We start from the raw sequence: 24,645 nt of genomic DNA on the forward strand, positions 1-24,645 counted from the left end.
AAAAAAGGTAAGAAAAGCACAGATGATTGACTCAGAACATTTTCATTTTTAAAATGATTACTATGGTTTACATTTTGAGCTGAACAAAAAAAAAATTCAAAGTTCTTTTGAGTGAACTTGACTTGCTCCGTGCTGATGCTTTATGACCTTTAAACTAGTAATTTGAAAAAAAAGATAAGGTGTATCTCCAGACACTTCTTTCTGTAAGTTGTTCAGATCTGTGGTTTATCTATTTAATTTTGTTTTCATTTATAAATAACTGACCCTGTATATAAATGGTAGAAAAAAGAAGACGGTCAGTTACATCAGACAAAATGTACCTTCAAAATTAAGAAGCCTAGCAACATAAAATACCGAACAAATCTGTTATTTAGACAATGCAGATACATTAAAATTATAGAAAACTAAACTGAATGTACAGGCTGTTAAGGCAGGTATCACAATATTAAAAATTCCCTGGTGGGAAATTTCTAGCTTTGATCTGAGTCAGTCCTCATAGGGACAAAATTCAATTCTCAGACAAAACAGAAGACAAAATTCTAAGCCTAATTTTGCATTTCAAAAGAGTCTTCTGTAAAGTCAACATAATGCTTGAAATGCTTTAAAGAACGCAGATGCTTCCCTTCTGAGAGGGAGTTAGAACTGGCACCCAGGGGTACAATGAAGAAGCACCACTCCATGAGTTGAAATACAGGCTCAATGAGCCCACAACAAACAGCTGAATATGTGCTACTCATTGCATCTGAAACATATTACATTTCACATTAACAACCACAAGTATTTGTCTCTAACAAGAGTTGCTTGTTACCTCTCCCCAAAAGCAATGATATGAAGGAATGAAATCTGGTATTCTCTAGGGGGCTTTTTTTGTGGAACAGAAGTCAAGTTGTATTGCACCTAAATTCTTCAAGCACAGCACAAATTTCAGACGTGTCAGTAGTCAGATGTGTAGAAGACAAACCAATCCTTGCAACAGACAACTCTTCTGACTGTATTTGGAAGGAAAAGTGGGGACAGGGAGAGCAAACAATTACTCCTGGATATAGGAACAGAGACAATTTCAGCCCTAAAAGAGGAATTGCCTTTTAGAAGTGAACAGGAATACTAGCTGCAAGCAGTATTTTTTTTTCTCTCTGTGTACCCAGCATAGTGGCCTCCCAACGAACTCATGGTGATAGCAAAACTGCGCATGGTAACAGTAAGGCAGGAAAAATCCTGTTCAGTCTATTTTTGGACAAGTACCGCCTCACAGATATGGTTTCAGTGCCAGAGGAAGCTCCTGTGCTGATCCCAGCTGCCCATCTGAAAGCCAAAGTTGCCCTCATACATTTCTAAGCCAGTTGCTCTGGGAGCTCTCCCTGGCACCAAAGCCATCAGTCTTCACTGCTCCATGGACAGCAACACAGCACCTGGGGGAAGGGAAGTCATTCTGGGACATCAGCTATCTCAGCAGCAGCAGGAAACACTTCACAGCTTGGGAGTGTTCCTTAAGCCATGCTAATCGACAGAGGAAAATTTAGAAGGGATATTAAAAGCACAGGGGCAACAAACCCACAGATGAATTCTGTCCTACCCCAACCCCTCCTGCTCCCCCCTTGTACCAGCAGCACTGTAGGAGCAAAATTGTTTGCAAAAAAAAAAAAACAAAAACAAAAACAAAAACAAAAACAAAAAAAAAAAAAAACCAAAAAAAAAAAAACAAAAAAAAAAAACAACAAAAAAAAAAAAAACAACTGAAAAGCAACAAACAAACTCCAGCAAAACACAGAACAATTAAATGAGCTTTCAGCTGAATCAGGGTGGCAGTATGGAAGCTCAGATAGTATGACAGGACAGCCTGGCACTTTTTCCCCGCTTTCCAGCTGTACAGTCTGTTTCCTAGACAACTGCATTGTCACCTTCACACTTTCTACCTCCGTGCACAACTCCCTCTTCAACGTAAAGAAGCCAAAGTGTTCCTAAGGAGGTGTACCATCTGCAGTGCTAGTTTCTGCAACATCTACATTTAGTTTGGCAGTCTCACACCTACCCATTCCTTGCCAGCTGCAAACTAAGTGGATTAGACAAAATACAACTAGATCTCAGCAGCACAAATGAATACAGCGGAAAACAGTTAACTCACTGCTGGCTTGTACAGCTCTTGTTCCTAACATTCCTCCCATATCATGTTGTGTCACCAAATAAACTAGATAGTAGAAAAGCATTCAATCTCTGTAATTACTTTTTTATATACCTTTGACACATAGAACATTGTTTTTAAACTCAAGACAATTTGAGAGAGAGAGAAATGCATATATGTTTCTCTGTATGTAACTCAACGAACTAAAATGCTTCTTGCTCTGGCTCTAGGGAGCATGAAAACAATTTCTTCAGCTTTAACCTTCAAGGCATTATTTGGTATGTCAGGGCATTTTAAGAAAATCAAATTTTATCCAAGCAAAAGCATTACAGAGTGAGGAAGTAACCATGAATGAAAGTTACCCCACATCCTAAGAGGCTGTGAGAGTAATTTCTATTTTAGGAAAAAATGAGGAGAAATCACACTTGTGCATACTTTGTGGCTTTCTTGGACACTTTTGGTGCTAAATCCTCAGTCCTGCTGACCTAAACTGGTCTGTCACAGAGATAAATGTTCATGACTCAGCTTCCATATTTCAAAAAAGCACAAGGTTTTCCTCAGTGAGTTTTAAGTAATTTAGGAAATGAACCCAGACACAGAACAAAAAGTTTGGATGATTACTTAAAATTTGACACAATCATACTGTCTGGAAATACAGGACCCAAATCCCAATACAAACTGCTACAACAAAAATTCTTTTTTCCCTGTCTTTACTCAGACTTAAACAGACTTAAACTTACAGACAACTTAAAAAATTCTACTTTCTCCTATTCCATGTTACCTAGACCAGTAGGATTTATATAAGTTTTATCTCCATTTTAATATCCTCTTTCTCCCTTCAGAAACCCTGCCCTACAGATAGAATACAGAACTGCATCATAACTTCTTTTACCTCTATTTATTTTTTACTGCTTTATCAGCCCAGTTCAATTTTTGCTCAATGTGAACATAAAGTTCAACAACAACAACAAAGATGATTCTGGTTCCTTCAGACCTTGCATTGCCTTTTGAAATTTAGTGATCCCTGAAATCCTTTAGTCAAAAGAAGGCTATTTTAAAACAGCACCATCAGCAGTAACTAAATTAATCTCAGAACATGACTTAAAGTGTGCAGTCATTAATGCCACTTCCTAGACACTGCAGATGATGAATAGGACTTTCCTGAGATTTGATGACCAAAATAGGATAAAGACCCAATTTATTAAGGCTCTATGCCTCCTATTCTTACCTGCATAACATAAAAACATTCAGAACAAAGCAAAGGCACAGAAAATGGTTTAGAAACTTTCAGAACTACCTCCAGTAAATAAATGCAATACTACAAAAATAGGAGTATTCATAACAGGTAATTGAGGAACAGCTATGAACCTCTCACTCAACATATGCACAAACAGACACTGCAAGTCTGAGTAAAGTGCACTCAACATATGCACAAACAGACACTGCAAGTTATTACAAAAAAGCTGCAAGTGGTAAGAAAACCAAAGTGTTTACAAAATTTTTTTTAAGAATTGGCCCTTCAGAAGGATCATCCTACCAACAGGTACTAGAGAACCACAAGAGCTGAACTTCCAAATCTCAAAAAACTTTTTCATATTTTTTTAAGATTTCTATTAATATACTGGCTGTTGTGGTTTCACCAGGAAGTGAGTTTCTGGGAAAGTTGCGGTCAAACCAATCAGTGGCCAGATTTGAAATTGGCACCCGGTGTGGCCACTGGGGACCTGGATACGCCTCTGAGAACACACAGGGGTTGAAAGCAGAGCATTCCCAGAGGGACTTTCTCTTTTGAGTCCGGTCGGTGAGTTGATCTGACCTCTCCCCTGCCCAGCTGTGTCTGGGTGGGCGAGGGGGAGGCCATGCGGCCTGTGGGACGGGAGGCCAAAGCCCCTGCAAGGTGCAGGGGTGGAGGAGACCTGGGATGTTTTGGGCAGCCCCCCCGGGAGAGAATGTGCTGGCTGGAAATTTGATATCTTGTGCCGGCACCACGGCCAGAACGAGAAGGCAGGGGGGCAAGGTGCCCAGCCGCCGGCAGACCGTGGCTGAGATTTTATCCCCCCTGGTGCTGAGACAATGGAAGCTGGAAAAACACTGATCCTCCCCAGCTGAGAATTGAGAGGGGACGGAGGATGGGCAAGAAGAAGAAGGCTTGAGTAGGTGAAGAAATGTCAGCAGATGAGAAGTGCCCTAGAGGGAGATGATGGAGTGGCCTTTTGGGCTGGACTTTTCTCTTACGTGGTCACGGGACGGAACCAATTTCTTCCTGTAATTTAGAGACTGCACCTTGGGGGAGGCAGTAGGTCAGAAGCCAGGAGTGACAAGGCCGTGAGGAGAAGTAGAGGGAGCAGAGACTGATAGGAAGGGTGTGGTGGAGCCCTCTGCCCTCAGCAGAGAAGGATCTCTGTTCCTGAGACCCAGGCCCCAGGTAGATTAAAGTGTTGTTTTTTCCCTCCATTCCCAAGCTGGAGCCTCCTTTGTTCTGTTCCCGGGTCCCATCTCACAGTAACCATTTTGGAAATATACCTTTCATGGGGGCACTGGCACTGTGCCAGGGTCAATCCATGACACTGGCCCAAATAATAATTGCCCACCGTCTTGAGTGCAATTTTCCAGTGATATCTAATTTTTTTGCCTTTACAAAGCATATTTTATTTCTGTCTTGTCTTTGTTCACAAGCACATTTAAACTCCAGCATTCTCTGGACAAAACACCTCATCATCTTTTTGTCTTCATGAATACTTTGTATTCAGCTTTGTCATCATTACACAGTCAGAAGAGGCTAGAGGCTAGAGTCATAAGGCTATCATATTCTCACCAAAAACCTACAAAAACCCTCCCAGTTACTACACATGAAGATCAGCTTTTGTTCACTGAAGAAGTTTAAAACCCTTTTTGAAACCCCTGAAACCCTTCATGCCATTAGGTCTGCCATCAGCATACAGATTACTTTTCTCATTTTTACAGTACAATGCCTTGCAAAGAAGAGCATTCAAGGCAAAGGAAAGATAAGAGAAAAAAAAAAAGTGAAGCAGCCAAAGTATAGTAAAGTTTCTCCAGAAATCTCTCTATGATAACAGGTACTGGGCCGGAGGTGGGGGTTAAACCTCATGTTTGGCTCAGCAGTCAAATACATTTCATCAGCGTGAGGTGAATGCCTTAAGGTTTTCACAGGTTTCAGGGATGCTGGCCCCAGGAAATTTCAGTTTCTGCATGAAAGAACCTTAGGTCAGCTCAAAACACATTTATGCTAATGAAGAGAAACTATCACATTTGCGTCAGATTTATTTGAATTATTTCAAACTGTCCCTTTCTAGGGACCTAAAATGACCAATTCTGATGTATGCACATCTACTCTACAGGCTCACAAGGCTCACCTCACTCTTTGTGACTCTCATAAGAATGTTGCAACTTCACAGGTAATTGCATACATGGAAACTATTCACACATTTGAAAACGCTGGCCAGATAAGTCATAGCAAAAATCAAGTAAATTAAGACAATTCTTGTTTTAATACTGTTAAACTTATGATGAAAAAATACTGTGCAAAGTAGAACTCTTTTCTGACATACCATGTTTTGGCACTAAAGCTGTACAAATACACACATGTAGTTCCAGGATTCTGAGTCACGAGTCTCTAAAAATTAAAATCAACTCACTGTCCTTTGCAACAACCTTTTCTTCTCCCCAGTTGTTATGAACTCCTGAGTGCACTGAGTGACAGGGGAACAAAACACCTGACATCTTGGTCAAAAGTGCTTTGCCTAATAAACACCATCTCTTTGATCTGTGACAGCTGTACACTTAACAGGTATCCAGCTTTCATCCAGGGTTTATCAACAAGACTTCACAAAATAAATTCCTCCTAAATGGTGCAGAGACTCCTGAATGCCCCCTATATTCTGTGGGATGCTACCTTCTACTTTCAGGTTATTGTTTTTAAGCACATTTTTCAAAAGAACATGCAGGTGGTAAAAACTTAGTTCGCAATGCCTAATGTTTTTTTTGACATAAACATTTTTCCCAAACAAACATATCTCTTACTTCCATCCAAGACAGCCCCTTATATTTACCTCAAATGTACCATCAGAATTACCAGAAGCTTTGTTCTCAACCTAGTTATTGCCTCATTAATGCTCAGAGGACTGACATTTCCAAGCAGCCTGAGCAAAGTGCTGAAATTTTCTTTTGAAAAACTCAGAGATGTATTCTCATTGTGTGTAGAAGCATCTTCTACCATTGCAGAAAACAGCTCAGTCTCTTTAACACGGTTTTTACACACTTTTGCTTGTTTTTACACACTGTGTGCAAATAGGCCATGCAACTCAGTGGGATGGGAAATCCTTTGTGACAGAAATTAAAGATTAAAAATGAGATTTGTAAATACACCAAGGATTTTAAAAGTTACTATCAAGAACAACCGCATGTTCTTTTTATATTCTGTCCAAAATTCTGGGATAAACAATGATACTGCACTAGCTTAGACTCTAGAGGAGACCTGGAGCAAGGGCAATGTTAAACTTAGAAATTTTAGTTGCATTTCATAGAATCATAGAATGTTCTGGGTTGGAATAGTCTTTAAAGATCATCTATTTCCAGCCCCCTTTCCATGGGCAGGGACATCTCCCACTATCCCAGGTTGCTCAGAGCTCCATCCAGCCTGGCCTTAAGCACTGCCAGGGATGGGGCATCCACAGGTTCTCTGGGCAGCCTGTACCAGTGCCTCACCCTCACAGTAAAGAGTTTCTTCCTAATACCTGATATAGACCTATCTTTTTTAATTGAAAGCCATTGTGCCTAGTCCTGTCACTACCTGCCCATATTAAAAGCCTCTTTTCTGCTTTTTTTGTAGGCCACCTTAGGTACAGAAAGACTGCTAGAAGTCCCCCCAGAGCCTTTCTTTTTCCTGATTACACGACTCATCCTTCCTCAGGTAACACAATGGTGTTGCAAACATATATATGCTATGTATGTATAGCTATATCTCTGCAATCCTTCTCTCATTGCTCACAGCAGATACTTGTAATGCATATTACTCCAGTCCAAGAATATATGTGGAACTCACACAATTCAGTCTTGGAAGAGAAACAAATTTAAAATTGAGCGTCATGCTATTTGTTAGAAATTAAAAACCCAAACTATGATACTAATGTGAAACACTTTTTGTCCCAAAATATCAATTCTTAAGGTCATTACATCACTACAGAAAGAAAAGGAACAACAAAAAACCCAGCTGAAACACTTGAACAGTTGAAGTTACATCTGCCAATATATCTGACCTTCTAAAAAAAACCCGTAAACCAAGTACACATATTCTGCAATACAATTTGCATAACACTTGACTTTTTCAGATAGTAATTCCATAAAAAGCAGGTGTTTTGATACTTACAGAGCCAAACCAAACCCCTACCTCTGAAATCTTCATGAGACAACTTTTCATCATGTACTTTTTCCATACATGAAAAAATTACTAATTTATGACACAAAATATTGGATAGAGGAAAGTATGTATACGTATCTGATATTATTGATTTTCAGGGGCTGGTGGTGTTTGTTTAATTAGCAGAACTTCAGCTCTGCCAACAGCTTCTATATTACTGCAGAAGCACCACAGCCGTAGTGCAGTGGAACGCAGGATATGATGGATCAGTGATACTTGAGGTTAATGGAATTGACCATGTTCAGCTGCAGAGTTGAATAACGAGGCCTGGTAAAGCCTGCTAAGGTAAGCAAATCCATGAGATTTATTCCCTTTCTTCCGTCCTGACCACCAAAGCAATAACCTCCCAGATAAAACTGTTATTTTGTATTTGGAAAGATTCCACTCGAAAAAAGAGCATTTATCAGATTACATAGACAGAAAACCATATTGTGCTGTTAGTGTGTGCATTCATCTGTTATGATAATTATATTCAATACAGGATTATACCTTCTCCTCCTGCATACTACCATTGAAAACTAATATTATCCCATTTATACTGTTTTTTTTCTTTTCTTCTTCAGGTCCCTTGGTAGAAAGCTTTGCTCAGGTGAGGCTCTCCTCCCAAAAGAGAGGTTGTTCTCTGCTTATGCACAGTGTCAGTAGGCAAACATGTGATTTCAGCAAATTGTAAAGCATCTAGGTAAATCCAGGACAAATGCATATGTCACCCCCTAAATCAAACACTCTCTATAATTTACAGTCTACTCCAAATTATAGCAATTCAACCAAAAGAGGAATTTGCCTTAGTACTTCTGGGTTTTTTGGCAGACATAATTAGTGCCACATCATTCAATAGCTCGAGTTAATGCACTCCAGTTCGCTTTTGCTTGTCAGTTTAATGTCATAATAAGAAAATATCTGATGAGAAGCAACTGAGTAATCTGATGTTGCTTACCCTGTAGAAGGGAAGGCTCAGGAGGGACTTTATTGCCCTCTACAACTGCCTGAAAGGAGGGTGTAGCCAGGTGGGGCTCTGCTCCCAGGTAACAAGAGGTAGGCTAAAAGGAAATAGTCTCAAGTTATACCGGGGGTAGTTTAGATTGGATATTTGGAAAAATATCTTCACAGAAAGGGTTGTCAAGCATTACCCAGGGAAGTGGTGGTGTCACTCTCCCTGGAAGTGTTCAAAAAACGTGGATGTGGCACATGGGGACATGGTTTGGTGGTGACACAAAGGTGATATGGTTGGATTTGATGATCTTAGAGGCATTTTCCAACCTTAAGGATTCTACAGAAGCAAGAACCATCATCAAATAAGAGTCTCATAGTTTTAGTTAGGCTGTTTTTCTTTAACAATAATGACCCTTACTATGAAGTAAGACACACAGAAGAACACAGCATACTATTCCCAGGAACAGTTATGAGGTCCAAGAAAAATCTAAGCCATATTTAAAGGTGAGGAGAGCAGCATTTCTGTCTGCTGTGCCTTAACCACCACCTCTGTCACCACAGTGAGGATGAACCACATGGTGCATTACATCAAGGCCCTGCAGCTGCCTAGCCTCAGTCAGCAGAGGTACATGCCTTTCCTGAGAGCAGCAGCAGGGAGTAAAATACTCAGAAAAAAAAAATCTCCTGATCTTCTAAATTTCAGTGTGCTTTCTGGGAAAAAAAAAAAAAAAAAATAGATCTCAACCAGAATTGGGCAGTTGGGCAGACTACAGATGAAAGGACTGCACTACATACATCTGGACCCCTGTGCCTTACAAGTGCAGGTCAATTGTGGACAACTTAGACCCCTCAAGGTGCTTTTAACTGGACTTTAGTGTTGTTGAGACACCACTGAGACATTCAGGTTGCAGTTTAAGAAGGCAACAGGTATAGAAAACCCTAACTGTCATGCTGTTGGCTGAACTTGGATTGACCAAGGTTTATTAGCTCAAACATGGACTAATTTGAGAATAATTTACAAATTACAGGCCAATTTAGACAGATAAGTGTGGCTGCTGCGTCAGTGCAGAGGAGCCAGAACTGAAAGCACCTGTCTCAGCCTGTGCAAGCAGATCCAAACATGGTGTTTCTGGTCGTCTTTCTTCACTTGAGAACACTGAATGCAACAGAACAAGGGCATTTGTGACAAAGCCAGCTCCAGTTCAACAAATGCCATCAGTTTTGGCTCATCTAGAGCTAATTCTTGCAGAGTCTGTTCATATGAGCCAGGTTCTGGGAAAGCACGAAGCAGCGGAGACTGTGTGCAACACAGACACGGAGATGGCAGAACTCCAGAAATCCAGCCCTAGAAGGACAGCACACTAAGCAGCTCCACAGAAGAAAGAACAGCCAGCTTTCACTTGGAGTCTTAACACCCTGCTAAAGCTCCACGTGGAATAAACAACACCTCTGCACCATTTCTCATTACCTTCTCTAATAGTAACATTATCTAAGCAGTAAACTACAGTTATTCTGCTGTATGGGGCCCCTAAACAACTCAGTGGGGGAAAAAAACAAATCTTCCCATCTCTTACACAAGAACACACAGTTTTTTCTGTCCCTGACCTCTGCTTTGTAATTTCATGTCATGAAAGACTGGAGAGGAATGGACGCCCTGGGTTAGTTATAATTTGCCTCTAATGCAGTACTTAAAAATCTCTTATAGTAAGAGTGTATGTTAGTTCATTAATATCACAGCCTTTTCACTTTAAATTGTGTCTCTAGTGCCTCTGCTGAAATGTACTGTATTTATGGGCACTAAAGCTTATATTAGTTACTTTATCCAAATTTACTGCAAAATGAAGTTGAGTTAGAACTTCAATTTAACCTGAAGCTGCACACAAAGTCCTTTGTACTTGCCTGAACTTAAGATTGCTTAGGATTTTATTGCTGTAAGATTTTATTGACTTTGAAGTGCAAACATAACTGTGGGCAAAGGGAAATAATATAGGTTTTAATATAATTTCTACTGAAAGAAATGTCAAATTAATAACTCTGCGCAAATTTAGTATTTGGTAGACTGACAACTCCAGAGATAAGATTACAGAAAAAGCTCCACTCTCTGAAGGGGAGGCAAATGTACTTCTGAGGTTTGTTTATTTGTCTTCTCTTAATCATAACATCACAGTCACGTTTTTCACTGGTGATGCCTACAGTAAGGCTTTACATCCATATTTGGGGTGTGCAAAAATGACCAGGAGCAATTGTGCTGTTGCCACTTTGTGATTTATCACTGATCTGCTGCTGTTAAGGTCTGAAGCTTCAGTCCTACACATATTCAGTAGGAGCTCATGCTGTTTTAAGCAAATGTATTGTGTTTCTCATTCAAAACAGGAGGACATCTTACACCAACAGCATACCAACTCTGCCATGATTTCTATTGCTACTCTAAAATATGGCTGCAAGCAACAAATAGCTTCCTGCTCCAAAACAGAAGTTCTGGTAAACTTGAATGCCCCAGGTGCAAGCTTCAAGGGCCTATTTCACTAGGCAAGTTCTGAGAAATAAAATAATCCTGGTGACAGAAACACAGGTCAGTGCATGCACACTGAATAGAATATTATTACCCTGACACTGTTACCTGTGGTTTTCTTGTTTTCCATTCTTTGTGTTAATCATTTTCATAATTTAGTATTATCCACTTCTTATGTCTGTTCCCATGTGAATTCTCATCACCTTCCTCTTTCTTTTTCTTTTCCACTACATTTTTTCTCCTAAAAGCACTTTTCATATCCTCTTCCTCCCTAAGGCAGTCCATTTCTCTTCAGCTCCTACTGAGGAAATCTTATACTCACCTGTTTTCTGTAAGCAGACAGTTAAAATTGTCCTACCACAAAACTATGAAGAGGAATCCCACAGCAGACAATATAAGTTTGACTACTGGTTGTGGTCAAACAACAAAATTAATCTGCATATGTGAGGACCATGCTACCATCCCAATCTCCAGGCCAAGGAAAATTAGTTTAAAAATACAGTAAATACAGAGGTACACCTGTAGTCTTAGAAACTCAGATTTGTAGAATGGCTTGGGTTGGAAGGGACATTAAAAATTACCTAGTTCCAACCCCCTTCCATGGAAATAGACATCTTCCACTAGACCTGGTTACTCAAAGCTCCATCCAGACAGACCTTGAACAGTTCCATGGATGGGGTATCCACCACTCCTCTGAGCAACCTGTTTTACCACCCCCATAGCAAAGAATTTCCTCCTAATATCTAATCTGAACCTACCCTATTTTAGTTTAAACATATTTTCCCTTGTCCTTTGACTACATGCCCATGTCTCTCTTCATCTCTCCTACAGGCTTCCTTTAGGTACTGGAAATCTCTGGCTAGGTCATCCTAAAGACTTCTCTTTTCCTGGCTGAACAATCCCCATCCTTTCCTCATAGGACAGGTTCTCCATTCCTCTAATCAACTTTGTGGCCTCCTCTGGACTCCCTCTAGCAGGTCCATGTCCTTCCTGTGCTGGGCCCCAGAGCTGCTGCAGCCCTGCAGCTGGGGTCTCAGCAGAGCAGAGCAGAGGGGCAGAATCCCCTCCCTGGCCCTGCTGCCCACACTGCTCTGGATGCAGCCCAGGACACGTGTGGCTCTCTGGGCTGGGAGTGCCCCTGGCTGGGTCATGTCCAGCCTCTCAGCCACCAGCACCCCCAAGTCCTTCTGGGCAGGGCTGCTGTGATCTGTCCATCCCCAGCCTGGACTGATACTGGGGTTTGCCCTGACCCAGGTGCAGCACCAGCACTTGGTCTTGTTAGAAATCATGAGGTTCCCATGAGCCACTTCTCCAGCTCGTCCAGGTCCCTCTGGATGACACCCCACCCTTCAGGTGCGTCAACAGCACCTCTCAGCTTGGGGTCTTCTGCAAATCTGCTGAGGGTGCTCTTGACTCGTCTATACCATTAAAGATATGAATTAACTCTGGTCCCAGTACAAACCAACAAGTGATGGTCACCACTTGTCACTGATGTCCATTGGGACTGAGCAGCTGACCACTACCCACTGGATCCAACCAATCCCTTATCCATCCAACACCCCTCCTATTGAATTCTTCTCTCCAGCTTAGAAGGATGTTTTGAGGAACAGTGTCAAAGGCTTTACAGAAGTCCAGATAAATTACATCCACAGCCTTCCCCTTCTCCACTGATGTGGAAAAGTCACTCCATCATAGAAGGGCATTGGGTTGGTCAGGGAGGACTTGCCCTTGGAGAAGCTAAGCAGCATGTCCTGAATCACCTCTTTGTCCTCCATGTGTCTTAGCACAGCTTCCAGGATGATCTGTTTTGTCACCTTCCCAGGCACAGAAGTGAGGCTGACTGGTTGGCAGGTCCCAGAGTGTTCCTTTCTATCCTTCCCAAAAATTGGTACCATGTTTCCCTTTTTCTAGTCACCTGACTGCCATCACTAGCTTCCTCAAGTGCCAATTGAAGGAAACACAGAATATTTCTGAAAGCCTGAGAAAACCTTCTCAATTTCTACTTACCAGTTCAGTCCTCCAAGATTTAGTGCAGCAGAATTCTCTAATGCCACTGAGTTTTATTTAGTTGTAGCAACTAATTTGTGACTAATTTGTACATTCTATACATCTGTAAAGGTAATGCAGCATATTAACAATGGCCTAAGAAATACACACTTAAGATAACTCTGTTTAAGGAAAAAAAAAGCTTTTGAAATGGGTAAATAGAATAGGAAAATGCCTAACATGGTGGCCAATTAGCAGCAGCATCCTGGAATCCTTCACAATAAAAAGAGGTTAAAAATAAAGTATAGAAATAGAACAGCCTCTGATATGGTCTGCTAGGCCTAAGTGTTCTGAACTACTCTAATGTTATTTCAAAATAGTGAGGAACTGACTCAACACACTAAAACCAATAAATTTCTAAAGCCGGTTTCTGTCATTATTTTTCTATTTACAAACTGAATTTGCATAAAGTGCAAATAAAAATAATTCCACTCAACGCCTGTGGGCAATAAGACATTAAAGACTTCATTATATCTTTGGTGCTTAACTATGCTCATACATTAAAACAAGAGCCTCGAACTCCAGAGATCATGCTGTCTTAAAAAATAGTCGATATCCCCATTTCAAATTAAGGTAGATATCTTCCTTGCTGTTTTACAAATGGGCCAAGCCAACATTGCTGGATTTTTTTGAGATGCAATATGGCTGGGCAGATGTGAAGTCTCCAACTAATTCAGGGTTCATCTGTCTCCAGTTGTGCAAGTTCATCTTAAAAAATGGGACAAAATTATTCTGTTGTTCATTCTTCAATCTCAGGGCAGATTTTGTGAGCAAATGCAACCTTAGACATTACAAGATTGGATCACTCCTTCCACAATTAATTTGTCAGTGGTAGGTGTCAAGGCAGGAAGTCTTTTCAAATTCTGCCTTTCCTCAAATTAGTCCTCCCTTTACAAGAATCAAAATAAGACACGACCTCTTCTCTCCTGAAGCAGTCCTCACCTCCTTCTGGTCTTGTTCCTGACATACCCTCATTGTCAAGGTTCAGATATTTCTCCTTCCTCATGAAAGAGTACCTGTCAGACCCTTCCAGTCTATAGAAATTCATATCCTCTTCTTATTATGGGTCCATCCAGTCTCCAACCCAAACACTGACCACTACTCTGCTCTAGACCATGAACAATCCTGTTTCTTTTCTACGCCCAGTAACATTAGGATCCACTAAGTTTAACCATTTTCATCTTCCAAGTTTCATCCTCATTGAGAGAATCTGTCTCCTAAACCCACAGAAAGAGACTGTCAAATTTTGAGATCTTAGCAGTATGTATAGATACCCAACAAGAGAGATGAAGAAAAGGGAGCTGAATTCCTCTCAGGCATGCTCACTGACAGCACAAGAGGCAATGGACAAAAACTGAAACATGATATTTTGTTTCAGCACAAGATGTGAGCATGGTTAAAGAGGCTGTCCAGCAGGCTGTGGAGCCCTCATCTGTGGACATACTCAAGAACCAGCTGGACATGGTTCTGGGCAATCTGCTGCAACTGATTGTCTTTAGCAGGAGGGTAAACTATATGACCTCAAGAGAATATTCCAACCTGGACAATTCTGTGAAATCTCATTTCCAGCTGTGTAAGCTTGTTCAAATGCTCTCCCTCAACAATGGGACCCTCTAGATTTTCATTTCACAAGCCCCAAGCAAAACACAACACACAAAGGCTGACTGTGAACCATCTGTCACAAGGCAGATCAGCATTTTCTAGCTCTAGAGCTTCATCCATCTTTGTGTTGCTACTTGTGTTGGTTCTGCACAGCCTGTTTTTTGGTACTAGGGGGGCCAGAGGGGTGGCTTCTCTGAGAAATTTCCAGAAGCTTCCATCATGTCCAGAAGAGTCAGTCCCAGATGGCTCTGAGGATGGACATGCTGCTGGCCAAGGCTGGGCCAATTAGAGATGATGGCAACACCTCTATGACAACATATTTAAGAAAGCAAAACAAAAGTACTGTAGTGGTACAGTTTTAATTCCAGCCAGAGGAGGAGGTGAAAACATGTGATGGAAATAACACGGAGACACCAAGATCAGTGGAGAAGGAGGGGCAGGAGGTGCTCCAGGTGCTGGAGATTCCCCTGCAGGCTGTGGTGAGACCAGGGTGAAGCAGCTGTGCCCCTGCAGCCTGTGGGGATCCACGGATGATGCAAAGATCCACCCACAGCCCATGGGGGAGCTGCCCATGCTGGAGCAGGTGGAGGAGGCTGCGATCCAGTGGGAGACTCTATGGAGAGAGGGGCCCTTGCTTCCAGGCTGGAGCAGCCTGTCCTTGGAGGACTGCACCCCGTGGAAGAGTGACCATGCCACAGCAGTTTTGGGAGGACTGTCTGCCCGTGGGTGGGACTCATGTTGCAGCAGTTTTGACAGGGGTACTGCTTGTGAGATTAGAAGGTGCTGCTTGTGAGGTTGGAACCATGTTGGAGAAATTCACAGGGAACTGTGTCCTGTGGGAGGGACCCCATGGTGCAGCAGGGGAAGGACTCCTCTCCCTGAGCAGTGGAAAAAAAAAAAAAACCTGTGTGAAGAACTGACCAAACTCCCATGCCTTGTTTCTCCGCACTGTTGGTGCAGGAGGGAGGGGCTGGGGGAAGAAAAAGTGGTTTTAAGGGCTTATTTTATTTCTCAGTATCCTCCTCTGATTTTGTTAGTAATAAACTCACTTTGTACCTCTGAGTTGAGCCTGTTTTGCCTGTGGAGTGTTTTCTGCAGTCCTTATCTCAACTCATGAAGCTGTTGTTAAATTTTTCTCTCCTTTGCCCAGCTGTGGCAGTCTGGTAATTTTTTTCATCAGTGCTCCTAAACCATCCATAGAGTTTGATAAAACTCAGTCCTAATACAGAAACTTTGTGGAATCTTTCCTCAGCCAGGCTGAAAATGGCTTGTTCACTCTCTTCATTACTGCCTGTTACTTGGATGTTAGCATTTCGCATCTGACTGCACCACCAGCCAGCCTCCCCAGGAGCCTCTGTGCTGCAGCCTTCCGAAAGAACAACTCCTCTCATTCAGCCGTGTGTTTGACACTGCGCTTGCAGAATCTCAACAAAGAGGCTGAGGTAAATTTGTTGATTTCTTCACAAGTACTTCAGGAGGTGGAGGATGAAAAGGAGTTTCTGTGGAGCAGAACAATTCTGCTTGCAGGGCTCTCGGATCGATTCTCATGAGAGAGACAATAATACATAAAAATGCTTCAACAAATGAGTACAGCTAGCAGCAAAAACCTAGATGAGGACTCTTGGGATCCGGGATCTACCCACACATGAGGCATTACAGTATCTTTAAATAAAATTATTAAATAGCTTTAAAGCCAGACAGGAGACTATGGGACTTACCATTTCCTTCACCCACAGCTGTTGGAAAAATCAATCTGCATCTTTTATTCCTCACCAGAGTGCTCGATAGCCAGCATACAAGGATTTCATTTATGTATTTAAGAACTGAAAAACACAAGTGTTTGTGAAACAGCAGGCACTTTTTACGGATGTTGTAAACCAAAAAGCTACAGCTGCTAGCATAAAGTGTGGGAAAATACAGGGCAGACCATTTCAACAGCTGAATAAGGTGAAAAGCTGTTTGTGCATGTAGTTTATGCCTGTAAGCTTCCTTGCATACCTGCCCGATGTTTAAAGTTGGGCTGGTGAACCACCAGGGTGAAGGCACAGTTTTTAAGTCTCTATTCCCTTGAAAGCTCAGTTAGTTAGTCAGTAGTCATTCCCACAATCCAGATGTATGAGAATTACTAGTTTTTCTCAGTATCCTATAAAAAAATCTGTAAGATATCTTTGTCATTTTAGTTTTAAAAAGTCAAATTGTAACAATTAATAAATAGATTATTTTCCATTAAAAGAAAGACTACTTGGTTTAAAATACTTTAGAAATTTCTCATGGTGTATTTTCAAAACACTGTCGTGCAAGAAAATAACAAGGTGTACACTTTCTCTGCTCAGAATGTACCTATCAGCAATTTCCATTTTTTCAAGGTGGTAAGTTATTGGGCATTTGTCTATATTGTATGACTGATTCAACTGTTTCCTGAATAACTAATGAAACATTCTGAGTTTAAACCACAACTACTGTCTATCAGACAGGTCCCACAATGTTCTCCTACTTTCCCTGATTAACACCAAATATTGTGCTGGTGCAAATATTAGAAAAACAAATGTATCTTCTGGGTCAAATATTTATGTCACCTATACATTTTCCGTCTGTTTCTAAATGGTGCTTTAATTTTTTTGCTGGTTAAAATTTCAGCAGGGTCACAGTAAACATGACTAATTTTTTGTCATAGTTTTAAACAGTATCTCTATATTAGCACTTCACTCTGTTATAGAATTGGATATGTTTTTGAGAGATTAATCTAACAACTGAAAACTTTCATACTACCTGAACCAATATGCACATTCAGCAAATTGTTTTATCTATGAATATTTATTGTGAACGTTTTGGGCTTTTCACAGGTTTAGAAGTGACAGGTTGACTTCAAAATTAGCTTATGTTTTATTAAAAGCAGGTTAAGAAGTCTTTAAAAAGGGAGAAATACAGCATTAAACCTTCGGTCAAGTAATACGCTTCTGTTGAACATTTTCCCTTCTTCAGAAAGGGAATGAAAAATCAACTGCTTGCACAACTCCAGCCCAGGTAAACTTCTTTGCCACCTGCCAACATCGACTGCTGACTTCAGAAATGACACATGCCTTATGTGGGTTGTGATTTTATTCCTCATAATCAACTTATAAGAGGCATATCCTAGTTACATTTATGATTTGCTGGTGGAATTTGCTGGTTTGCAGCAAATCTTTTTAATCCTTTTCACTTCATTTTAGGCCAAAACTGATCACCCATTCTGTGTAAATTTAAAGAACTAAAACTCCTTCATAATCAGTATTTTCAAGCATGCCATATATACCAGTTAGTGCAGTACACACAGCTTAACAAATAGCTGGCCATGGCCACTATGGGGAGCAGAGGATGCAACATTTGTAAGCACTCCTTATGAATACCCAATTATATTTTTAAGGGGGTTGTCTCCACTCAGTTTGATTTCATTTTCCCAAGCACCAGCAAAATATGTTGTGAACAAGCTATTGAACCTTATGAAATGTTTTTACAGCAGTAGTCAAGTCTGACTACCTGGTGATTAGTCAGATTATTAATCATTAGTTAGCAGTAAGATGGAAACTGTGTTAGTATTCATTTATTTTTTGAAGTGGAAGCATTGAAGCAAGACAAGTAAATGAGTCTGAAGAGCCTTCAAAATGTGCGTCTTAGTTACTAAGGTGCTGCTTCTGCTAATTGAAGATGTGGCATGTTGTGTTCTAACACTGTGAGCTGCAATTAAGGAGCATTACTAGAGATTGGAATTAAATAAAAACTAAGGAATAAAAGTCAAGAATTCTAAACAGTATTGAATATTAACAGCAGACTGGTATCTGTGTTAATATGATGTAAAGAAGAGATTTTGTCATTGCTGAATCATCAGAGAAAAGACCATAGCTGTTACAATTTGTAGCTACGAGCGTGATTCTGCTTAGGATTTCGGCCTCCACTCCAGATACTGTGGCAAAACATGTCTGAACACCTGACTTTCCCTCCTGCAAATCCTCTAAGGCTTAGAATCATCAAATCATGGAATGTTTTGGGTTGGAAGGGACCTTAAAACCATCTAGATCAAATCCCTCTGCCATGGGATGACACCTTCCACTAGACCAGGGTGCTCAGAGTCCCATCTGAAATAGTCTCATTAATTTAGGGAAAATACTGGAAAGAGCTGATAAGTTATTTGTGTATGCAAAGATTCTGAGGAGAAAGAAGTAGACACGAATTATCTGCATGGCATGTTCTTCTCTGGAATCGTGGAACCCCTTCTCAGTGAAGGCACAGTGGGCAGAACATCTGCCAGCTATGCCCGCAAGCAGTCGCTTCCCTGGCAAGGAGCGGAGCTCTCTCCAGCAGCCCTGCCCACGAGGGCTGCTGTGACAGGCACTGCCTCAGCACCTCCTGGGACACAACCATGGCTGAGGTCTCAAGCACACAGCCTGATCCCAGCACTTGCTCACAAATGATGCAAAATCCTCACCACTTCACTGCAGGGAGGCTGGGGGGCCACGGTCTCGCTGCTGGCAAGGCAAAGAGCACTGCAAGAACACAAGACCACGTCCACAGGTTATCTAACCTGAAAACATCCTTGGAAGTTATTCCAGTTGTATTTTTCATGAGACAAGCACCTCAGCTATTAAATAGAAGTAAGTTACAGCTTGGATAAACTCAGTTTCTAAAGCTGAAAAAGATTTAACAGATTGCAAAGACAGCACATGTGTTATTAACACTTCAGTTAGGCCAGGGGCCTAAAAAATGGTCAACACTGATACACCAAAGCTAATGTTTTGAAGATGGAAGCAGCAGAATTAGTTCTCTCATTTAACTCTTATCAGAAGCAGAAAACTTTTCTTATCAGAAGGTTTTTCTTCACCTTAATCATTGCCTTTTCTGAAAAGTAAACTCATAGCATTTTTAAGTATTCAGTGTGCCGTAGGAAAAAATATACCCCAATAAAAATTCTGTCTTGAAAATCAAAACGTAGAAAACAAGACAACCCAAGATCCTTCTTCACAAGAATTTCAGAAACTGTAATTTATTGCTTTGGTGTCATGCTAATTGCTATATTTGGTTTCTGTTCTTTCCCTAGAGATTAAAGTTAAAAATTTCACCATCAAATTGAAAAAGGGGTGTAGCTTGCTGCAGTCCTAATCCATACTCTTCCAGTGAAAATTTAATCCTATGTGTAAGGGTTTAATATATAATGAGAGTATGTAATAGTTTTTCTGCTGTTTCAAGATGAAATTTCTCCACTTTGAGTACTAGATGCACTGGCTGCAGGTGGGCACTTGTTTGGCATTGTGCTCATTGACAATGGTCGTCATATAAACAGTTATGATAATGATGACCGTTTTCAATTTTAGTCCAAGCCTCAGAAAAATCTTCCAAGATCACAAGCCAAACACCTAGTAACAAATTTAACTCGTTCCCTAATGCATATGAAAATGAACACATGCAGTTATACAGAGACGTTACTCAGAAAGTTAATCACAACTCCTTGAGCTGTTATTAGCTGAAAGTACGTCCATCATTCTTGGCAGGGTCTCAGCCACCATCATGCATTAACACAAACGCAGTTCACACCCCACCACATGAGGCAGTGGGGGTGGAGTTGCTCTGAGAATGATGCAGGCAGGCAGGTCTGCCTCAGCCACGATGACAGAGCTGACCTGTGAGACGCTGCACGGGGAGCTGGGTGGCTTGGCTACACGGCAGAGAGCAGCCTCCAGGCAGGGCTGGACCTGCCTCCCTCTGAAACTTCAGGGAGCACCATTTGGCACTGCACAGGGGATTCTGCAGAACGGTGGAAGGGCAGTACTGCTTGCTGCCAGGACGTGTTTCTGTACACCAGGCCATCATGCCAGGTGGGGTCAAAGCTAGCAAAGGTGACCAGATCTGCACAGATTTTTACTGAGCTGAAAGTTTAGGGTGTCTGTAGATTAACTGTGCAACAAATCCAAACTTAGCCAAAAGCTGCCAGGTTCCAGTAATTGTGGTTCACAACTGAATGGGACCAGCACACTGCCTCCTACCTTCCAAGTACCAAATTTAACCAGATAAACGTCTTAATTATGAGATGGTGGATGATTGAGGAAATGATATACACCTAACATACAAACAAAGAGTAGCAATTCTCCTGGCAATCCTCCCTATGCCAAGGAAAAATGGCAGGAAACAATGAGCTGAGTTCTCACACAACTACTCCTGACAGATGATGGCAGCAGGGGACAGGGGAGGTTTTGCATTTAGAACTGTGAGAGCCCAAACTGTCTCTGACACTAATGCCAAAGAAGGAGCGAAAGATAAGCCTTCCTCTACAAACAGAGGGAAGGTTTCAAAAGAGATTACTCCCCAAAAGATATGTAAAAAAGGCTCATATTTTTTAAAGCATCTGGTAATCTAGTAAGATTATCAGAAGCTTGTAGGTGTCTTTAAAGCTAATCCCCTCTGGAAAAAAATATCTAATTCAATAGCTGAATCACCCCTTAGTGAGGTAAAGTTAATTTCAACTTTGAAGATGGAAGATCAGTACTTAAAAGGAAAAATCTGAAAATGTAAATCAGCATTTTCTTCCTGTTTCCACCTGCAAGGTACAAAAGACAAAGGCACATGGAAAGGAGGAGCTTTAACCTGTAGGTAACCAATAAATAATGAAAGTGAGCCCCTTGTTTGTAAATAATTGCTGTGACCATTTTGGCTTAAACATTTTAGCAACAATTCTGAAGTATCCTCATGACATGCCTTTGATGAAAAAACACAAAATATTGAGATACTGTATATGGTAACCTTAAGCAGTCCAGGTACAGCCACAAATTAACTAGAATTAATTGCTCATCTACCTCTGGCGAGTTTCTCTGTGTTATGACAGCTAAAAGTGCAATAGAAGGAACTCAAGAAATTATTTTTTTGGTAATAAAGAAAACTTGGTGATAAAAATGAAAACTCACATCTTCAGACAGAAGTATATACTGATGTTCTCCAAGAATTCAAATACAATTTAAGTGTTACAATCAAAGTTTCTTTTTCTCTGAGACAATTCAAATGGGAATTATTTTTCTCTCATGATGGAATATTTCTGTTTACAGTCTTACAGCTTTCCTAAATCCTTCTGTTTGTAAGGTTGAACAGCCAGTCTAAAAAGAGCAATAGGAAGGGAGAAAGTTACAGATCAACAGTATTAAACGAAGCAGCTCCTGATACTGAATTTTAGTGCTGAATTAACAGATGCTTCCCTTTAATATACCTTAGTAAGTTCCTTCAGACCGCTGACTTTACGACATACCTTTGTGAACCAAAAGCATGGTTAAGGGTACCAAAAAATGGTACTATCTAGGGCAGCATATGCCATGTTAGGAATCATGGAAATGTTAGCTTAATGACAGAAACCTTAATTAACCTTTTATCATTAAAAAATGCCAAAAAAACCGAGCACAGCTTAAGAGTAACAGCAGAAACTTTTTTTTATTATTTTGTCACAGGTTATTTTCACCTTTCATTAGACTCATCCATACAAGACTGAATGCTAGAGTCCTTTCGTTTTATTTTTGAAATAGAAATTTGTCATATAAAATCTTTTTTTCTGCATACTTAGAAGCCTTGTAAAAATTCTTGCAGTTGGGCAACTATTTCTGTATCCACTGTTTCCATAAGGGCGTGAAAACCTTGTTCTCCCAGTAACTCCTGCTGTGCCTTTAACTTCTCATAGATGAACTGCTGCAGGGACACAGTGTGTACTGGGTCCTTCAGTGCAAGCTGTGGAAAACATGCAAAATAAAAATATATAACTGCAAAAAAATACTCTATGACTTATGCATTTTGATTATAACCTCAGCTCAAGAAATGAACCTACTTTTACTTTATTTGTACTTACTTGAGAAACAAGAGGAAACACTTGTGCAAAACAAAGATCAAATTAATTATTATCAAGGCAGATATCAGTTTTAAACTATTTGAAACGGTGTCAAATCATGAGTCTTACACTTTGCTCTAAGGTTTAATGCTTCTACAAGATAAAATAATTTCAAAGCTATTTTATTAGTTACTGCTGAACGAGGTTCCTGTAACTCCTAAAAATAACATCAGATCTTACCAAGGACTTTATAGTGATGGCATGCACAATGGTTCAGTTTTATTTTATTAGTAAGAAAATAAAACACCAAAAAAGTCTAACTTGTTTAGACTATATAACAAACAAACTGTCCATATGTATAAAGAATAGCCACAACTTCAGTACTGATACCTAAAGACCTCATAAATCCAGCTGGATTATACAATTTTCTTTTGGGCAGCGAAGGACAGGATATTTGTCACTATTTTCTCACATGAGCTGCCTTTTAACAGCAGAAATAGGTAAAAGAAGAGGCTACATTGACAGGGAATGTATTGCTAATTTTAGTGAAAGCAGACACACGGGCAGGCTCAGGGCATTGACAGTCATGCCACATTTGTCCCTCAGTTGACCAGGCTGGATGGAAGGGGATGGGAGATGAGGACACCTGATGCTTGCTGTATCATAAAGAAGTAGGATGTTGAAATCAATGGCAATTAATGCAGACCTGTGATCTGCTCATCTCAGTGTCAAACCCAAACAACAATACTGTTTATGCTGGAAGGTAAACTATATAAACTATTTTCAAGGTAAGACTTGATAATTTTATTACCATAACGCTCTTCAGAAAGCGGAAGTAATTGCAGTAACAGTTTGGTACTCAGTAGGAGGTGGTGTTTTTTTTCAGTAAATGTAACTTGAATCTGTAGAATATAAGACTTTTCCAACAAAATTTCTAAATCACAACTACTCTAATCAATATTTGCCAAAGTTAGTAGCATTTTTTTCCTGCCTTGCCAAGCAAAGAATCTTATCAGTTTCTGAATGATTTGCATTTGTTCAATTAAAACTGTAATTTGGGACATATAATGCATTTACAGTTAGTTTCTCTAAGTTCATAGCTCTGAACAGTCATGTATAAAATTACTCTAGGGAAGTTTGCACAGAGAAACAGGTATTTATATACAAGTGTTCTCATCCTTGTGACCCTGACCAAAGCCACTCAATCATACTCTCCACAACTGGGACAGGAGAGAAAATATAATGAAAGGCTTATGGGCTGAGGTAAGATCAGATAAGATCACTCACCAGTTTCTCTCATAAGCAAAACAGATTTCACTCCAAGAAATTATTTTACCACCAACCAGATCACGGTAGAGTAATGAGAAATGAAACAATCTTGAAACACCTTCCTTCTTCCTGGGCTCAACTTTAACCCTAAATTCTCTACCTCCTCTGGAGCAGGTTGACTACCTCCTCTGGAGCAGGTTGAGGGATAAGGAAATGGGGATTGCAGTCATTTTAGTCCATGTTGTCTGTGGTGCTACTTCCTCCTCACACTCTCACCCTCCTCCATCATGGGGTCCCACCCACAGGAGACAGTACTCCATGAACTTTTCCCACGAGTGCATCCATAGGTTGCAGTCTATCACTGCAGTCCTTCACTAACTCTTCCAGTGCAGATCCCTTTTTTTCCATATGGTGCAGTCCTTCAGGAACAGGCTGTTCCAGTGTGGGCTCCTCTCTCCATATGGCCACAGGTGACAGACAGGAGCCAACTCCAGTGTCAGCTTCCCTTAGGGTCAGACTCCTTCGGGCATCCACCTGCTCCAACATGGGCTGCAGCTGGATCTCTGCATCCCCAGGGACCTCCATGGGCTGCAGGGTCACAGCTGCCTCACCATGGTCTTCACCAGGGGCTGCAGGAGAACCTCAGCTCTGGCACCTGAAGCACCTTCCCCCATTCCTCTCTCACTGACCTCAGTGTCTGCAGATCTGTTGCTCTCACACATCTCACTGCTCCCTGGCCACCTCGCTATTCAAAGCAGCACTTGAAGCCAGTAGAGACTTCTGTAGTATGATTAATGATCAAGTATGATGCTGCTAGAAGCATCATCTACCATCTGTTAAGTCAAATGCAACTTAAGAGTCTTCAGACTTAATTAAGAAGTTAATACACTAACTTG

At 40.8% G+C, this 24,645-nt stretch overlaps 1 protein-coding gene across 2 annotated transcripts in view; it reads right to left on the reverse strand.

The window, feature by feature from the left end:
• Positions 1 to 22,066: 22,066 nt before the first annotated feature.
• IPO11 (importin 11) overlaps positions 22,067 to 24,645 on the reverse strand; it is a 75,388-nt gene continuing 72,809 nt past the window's right edge. For both annotated transcript variants that reach the window (XM_041470762.1, XM_041470761.1), the window contains one exon: positions 22,067 to 22,383. In XM_041470762.1, coding sequence (XP_041326696.1) covers positions 22,219 to 22,383 — 165 coding nt within the window. In that variant the 3' untranslated portion in view covers positions 22,067 to 22,218. The remainder of the gene's footprint in view (positions 22,384 to 24,645) is intronic.

Source organism: Pyrgilauda ruficollis, unplaced genomic scaffold (assembly GCF_017590135.1).
Source record: "Pyrgilauda ruficollis isolate IOZ18807 unplaced genomic scaffold, ASM1759013v1 scaffold25, whole genome shotgun sequence".
Classification (NCBI taxonomy): Eukaryota; Metazoa; Chordata; class Aves; order Passeriformes; family Passeridae; genus Pyrgilauda; species Pyrgilauda ruficollis.